The sequence below is a fragment of the Prunus dulcis genome, chromosome 1 (assembly GCF_902201215.1).
Source record: "Prunus dulcis chromosome 1, ALMONDv2, whole genome shotgun sequence".
NCBI lineage: Eukaryota > Viridiplantae > Streptophyta > Magnoliopsida > Rosales > Rosaceae > Prunus > Prunus dulcis.
The window spans coordinates 20,887,545-20,893,581 of record NC_047650.1 but is presented as its reverse complement, the minus strand read 5'-3'; the positions used below and the strand labels follow the sequence as shown (position 1 = coordinate 20,893,581).

Below are 6,037 nucleotides of genomic sequence, written 5' to 3'. Positions count from 1 at the left end.
TAAAATAAAATAAAATAAAAAATAAAAAAAATAAAAAAAGAAGAAGAAGAATGGGTTCAAGCTTACCAACAAGCAACTCTCACCACTTTGGTTGCTGAGATTCGGATGATGCAAACTTCAAAGTCGTAGACCTTCTCGCCAACAAGAAGGGTTTCTCTGCTATTCTATTTGGTTGATCTCAATATTCATGAACATACTGTTATTTAAAGAAGCCAATGACCATCAAAAGCTCCTAGTGATGCTAGGGTTTCTCATTCCTAGTTTAGGAAAGTATCTTGCTTCCCAAGATCTTACCAATATTGGATATTATTAAGCTTAATAATATCAACCCCCCCAAAAAAAAAAAAAAAAAAGGGGGAACACTTCAAGCTGCACCTCCTACACGTCAAAAGGCCCATGTCTACAATGCATCATGAAGTGGGGGCAATTTGTAGACAAAGAAATTTTGGTGTAATAAATTCTATTGACAAGAAAATAATTAGGGTTCGGTGGATTAAATCGTGGGCCCCATAATTCACCCATGTGGCGTGTGACTCATCAAAATTGGATTAGTTGTCAAAAATGACAAATGGCGACATCCGACGGAGTGCATCAAACGGTTCAAGATGAAGACAAAATTAAAGGAAAGAATCTTATGTGATTGACTTTGATTTAAATCAAATATTAATCAGGTTAATCAATTGAAGATAATCTGGTTAAATTGCCAGATTATGGGAATTGATTTAAATCAAATCAGAATCCCACAAAACAAGGTTTTAAATAGGGAAAGTTATTTAGGTCAAGCATCCTACCAGAGCCTATAAATAGGATGCCTCAAGACGAAAGATGAGGGAGAGAAAAAACCTAGCACTCAGAAGAATCAGAAAACTCTCTGCAATCTTCACCCTACCTTGGAAGAGCCACCAAGCACAACAAATACGTGCCGGTTCCTTCACCATAGAAAAATCTCAAACACCAAACAAGGTTCGTGCTACCCATTTGATCAAGATCAAGTCTCTACGACCCTTGTATCAAACACAAATTTTCTTTAAACACTTTGGAGATCGAATCAGAGGATTCAATACAGAGATTGTAACCCTAAATTTCATCAATACAAATATTATTTTGTACACGTGTTCTTGTCTCATTTGTCGCAGGAAATTCGTGTTTACACAAACAATTGGGTAATAAATGTGATTGTGCCACATCAATCATATCATCTCCCTTCTTTGTATCGTTTGCTTGCACAAGGTGGAAACTGTTGCACTTACAAACCAATTCTAAGTCAATTTCGATTGTATAGTATAATTTTCAATCAATTATATAATTAGAATGTCAATGGTGTCAAGGGTACTAAATAAATCTATGGCTTAAAACTAATTAATATATATAAAGATATGCGATGATGGGGTCAACCATAAAATTTCAGGCTCTTACAAGTTTTAAAAGTAAACAAAGTATATNGCATTTGGTTCACAAGAATAGACTTCTTGGTTACATATAATCGGTTGCACGCATGATTTTCTCCTATAACTTTTCCATTTTGTGTTTCGGCTAGGGGAAAAGGTCACTCCATAGTAGGTTTTTGATCTGCCAAAACACAATTATGTAGTGATTACCAGTTTACCGCCATGAATTATACTACCTTGCAATGTACTATCCAGCTACAAAACAGGGTCATTATTGGCATAGGATTTGCCCCCACCATTAATCACAATCCTTGAAACAAAATTCATCACCGATAGCAAATGCATGTGACTGCATGATGACTGGTGTGAACATAAATTGTGAAGCAGCATGATATTATTTGGGGCCAATTCAGAAATAAAATCCGACACAATAATATAATTAGCTTTTCGCAGGTGCATCATTTTAGTACTTTCAGAACAATAACTCTCTCTGGGACTTGGTTTCTTTTTATTATTTACTTTCTAATTCACACTCGTAAACCAAATACAATGATTCATAGGACTGCGTCTTCGCTTGTTGACCCCGCAATTAACAAGCAATTTGAAAAAAAAGGATGAGAGAGGAGAGAGAGAGAGATATATATATATATATATATGTAGAATTGTATGCCAATCAAAGTTTATAATTATTTGTGGTTTTGTAATGTTATATAATTATTCTACGGGACATAATTAAGACACCGTTTTTATATGCTATAATTTCTTGAGAGACATAATTGCATTGGTAATAGCCAGCACATGGTTGCATGGAAAAATCATAGAGAAGGAATCCAAAGTGAAGGAGAACATAAAGATTTGGCTTAAGCTCTTAAACTGGATTGGACGATAAATCCTTTTTTATATCAAACATGCTTTGATGTTGTTGGCAGACCTCAAAACAATCACTAATTACGTTAACCCAAATCTGCTAACCACCATTTGCTTCCTTAAAAGGCTTATTTTCCACCAAACCAGATTTCCTGGTCGGTTGCTTTATCTGATGGGGTGAATTTTTGGATAATTATGTCTCAGTAAACCTTGATTGATACATGGTTTTTATTTACCTTTTATCCTTGCATGATTGAAAAGTTTTCATCATTGTGGGTGGAGAAGCCATTTACAGATTTACTCTTCCATTGCATATCTGGGTGTGAGTTGCCATATGCTGTCAAAAGTCAAAACTTTTGTGCTTTAATCCACATAATTTGACTTCTCCACTGAAATTATTGAATGTTTTGGGTTTGATCTAGCTGCAGTTGGATCATTTGGGTTCTTTCCCTTTCTTCCCTAATGATTTTTTACAGTTGGTTTGTGTTCATTACTTGAGTAACCAACACTCTTTCCCCAAAGTGCCAAAAGCACACGGAATAAAAGTGATTCATTTTAAAGCGGCTTTTAGCCTTTTTGCTTGGGCTCAGCTCTTTGCATTATTCTTGAATTCCATTTTAAAGCTACTTGTCCTACCATCCCTTTGTTTGATTTTGGTATGCTTGGTTGAACACTTGGTCCTCCTGACCCAATGAATCTCAGCTGGGCTTCTTGTGATGGAAGGTCTGAAATCCATCTCAGAAGTTATGTTTTCTTAAACAAGCCCACACAGCAATATCATGTTCCTTTTCTTCTTTTTGGTTAAGGCCTATGCGTAATGTAAGAAACCATGACATGTCCTATGTGAAAAAAATGTTAAAATTCAAATCTAAAACTCCAAAAATGTAAATCTACTAAAAAGCATTACAAACTCTGTACATTACAATACAAGTGAATTCGTTTTAAGACAACTAAACTAAACGTGGTCTAGTACGGTCCAATACGGTTACCAAATGAGTTCTAAAAGTTAATAATGTGACATCCATACGGAACTTTGATTAAAAGAATCAATAGAAAAGTGTATGATTAAGAGCATATTTAGGCTTTTAGGTTTGGGTGAGAATAATATGAAACTTGAGGAAGATGCTCTTCTCGTACATTTTGTGTTAATAATATTGTGTTTATTTTGTGTTAATAATATTGTGTTTATGTGTTACATTTATATAAACACATATTACATTGGATAAAAAATCCTTACCTTGTATGAGTATATCAGAAATCTATAGGGTCCCCTTATACCAAGGCCTCATTGGTTGCAATCAGTTGTTAGATATATCAGTCATTCTGACTTGTAATGTGAACCACCAGTCTCTGATTATTCCAGGTAAGCTCAACAACTGGAGGAGAAGGGTTCACTGGGGCCCCGTATCAGATTCTACTTGCCACATGGCAGCCCAAAAGCCAATCGGATACCTCTCTCCTATCCTTTAAGATAAGCCCCTTCAATTCTTACATTAGCAACACATTCACATCTCTAGGCCATTGCCACATACAATTTCACTGATCAAACAAACAAAGCAAATTTGGTTACAAGCCTCAAGCTCCGAATGGCTTCCGCTTGGGCTTCTTCTTCTGCCATTGCAGCCGTTGCCATATCTTCTCCCAGGCAAGTTCTGCTACGTGCAAACTTTAATAATATAATTTAGGGTTTAGTTGAATTTGGACTGTTTTAGTTGCATGTTTAATTAATACAAGAAAGACATAAATCATACTGCAGCTCCCAGAAGGCTGGGTCTACTTTGGCAGCAACAAAGGCTTCTTTCTTTGGTGGGAGGAAGCTCAGAGTGAGGAACTTGACAGCATCCTCTGGATCATCAACATCTTTCACGGTACGTGCTGCTGCAGCTGACCCTGATAGACCCTTGTGGTTCCCAGGCAGCACCCCTCCTCCATGGCTCGATGGAAGGTCGGTTCGAAATATTTAGTAATATCATGTTCTCTTATTAAATTGTCGGTCAACATCACATGTTATGTTGCGAATATGTGAATCTAGACCATCAATCAGGGTGACGTTTGTCTAAATATGTAGTTTAGATTCACAGTCGCGCAACATAAGTATGTGTCTGTTATTCCATATATACTATTCTCCTTGTAGTTTATATCCCTTGCTTTGCTAGTTTCTGATCAAGTGTTTATACTATGATAATGCAGCCTCCCAGGAGACTTTGGCTTTGACCCCCTTGGTCTTTGTAAGTCAAACATCAAATATTAATAAACCTTATGAACACATAATCTTCAATTGTGACTAATCTTTGTTCTATTGTAACAGCATCAGACCCTGACAGCTTGAGATGGAACCAGCAAGCAGAACTTGTACACTGCAGATGGGCTATGTTAGGTGCAGCTGGCATCTTCATCCCAGAATTCTTGACCAAAATTGGCATTCTAAACACCCCTTCATGGTACACCGCTGGAGAACAAGAGTACTTCACAGACACCACCACTCTGTTTGTTGTTGAGCTGCTTTTGATTGGGTGGGCCGAGGGCAGGAGATGGGCCGACATCCTCAAGCCTGGGTCTGTTAACACCGACCCGATCTTCCCCAACAACAAGCTCACCGGAACGGACGTTGGGTACCCAGGCGGGCTTTGGTTCGACCCACTTGGATGGGGAAGTGGTTCACCTGAAAAGATCAAGGAGCTGAGGACAAAGGAGATTAAGAATGGGAGACTGGCTATGTTGGCTGTGATGGGGGCTTGGTTCCAACACATTTACACTGGCACTGGCCCAATTGACAACCTCTTTGCTCACCTTGCTGATCCGGGCCATGCCACCATCTTTGCTGTAAGTGCAATTAGTACAACTCAATTAGAGTTAAACCTATTTACAGGTGCTTAATTAGAGGCTAACATTTGATTGTTTTGGTTGTGTTTGCAACAGGCTTTTACTCCCAAGTGAGAGGAAAGTGAGGGATTTCTAATTGGGATTTGAGTGTGGGAGAAGGGGCAACATTGGTGATCACATACTCTTTTATTAATCCGTCTTAGAGATATGTGTTCTTCCAAGGAAAATTTATAGGACTAAAACTTGTAATATCAGAGTCTCGATGTGTTTTACTTTTTCACAGAATGATCTTCTGTGTGTACAAAAATCTCTCTGGACTTTGATTCCGTATGTATCAAATCAGCTGGTGACGCATCCATATTATATTATTGTGATAGAAAATCTCCAATGATTAACATGGAGCTGCAGAGCATGTCAATGTACAATTTCATGATCATTGACACGAGAAACACTTATATGAAGCGGGAATAACACTATTTTGTTATCCCACGTGAAAAACTGTGATAGATTGAAGATAACAAAATAGTATTATGTATGTTTCACATAAGTTTTTCTACACTAACACACAAAAATCAAATTTCAAAACATGAAAAATGGAGAAAAATGCCAACATGAATGAACATCAAAAGGCCCAAATCATCACTTGCGTAAAAACAGAGAGCAATCTTACTTTATAAAGTGGTGTTCTTATCAAACTAGCTTTCATTTTTTTCTAATGTTTTGACCAAATCTTTTGCTCTTTTATATGAGAGTTGTAAGGTCACTTGATCATCCACTTGGATTCCAGCTGACATGCACAAGACCAAGCTCCAAAAAATAATTTAATCATATGATATTGCATATTATATTCAAACATCATTCAGAATATAATTTATCATTCTCCAAGTTGAAAACAAAAGGACAAAACAGAGGAAAAAAAAACTACCTTATCATTTGCATGTAAAAGCAATCAGCTTTTA

The 6,037-nt window shown here is 37.0% G+C and overlaps 1 protein-coding gene across 1 annotated transcript; it reads left to right on the top strand.

The window, feature by feature from the left end:
- The first annotated feature begins 3,750 nt into the window (after nucleotides 1-3,750).
- On the top strand, nucleotides 3,751-5,446 carry LOC117621619 (chlorophyll a-b binding protein, chloroplastic). Its single transcript, XM_034352191.1, has 5 exons — nucleotides 3,751-3,900; nucleotides 4,012-4,200; nucleotides 4,446-4,483; nucleotides 4,564-5,078; nucleotides 5,175-5,446. Exons 1-5 carry the CDS (start codon nucleotides 3,842-3,844, stop codon nucleotides 5,190-5,192), a joined length of 819 nt encoding a protein of 272 aa, XP_034208082.1. The 5' UTR covers nucleotides 3,751-3,841; the 3' UTR covers nucleotides 5,193-5,446.
- Nucleotides 5,447-6,037: the final 591 nt, after the last annotated feature.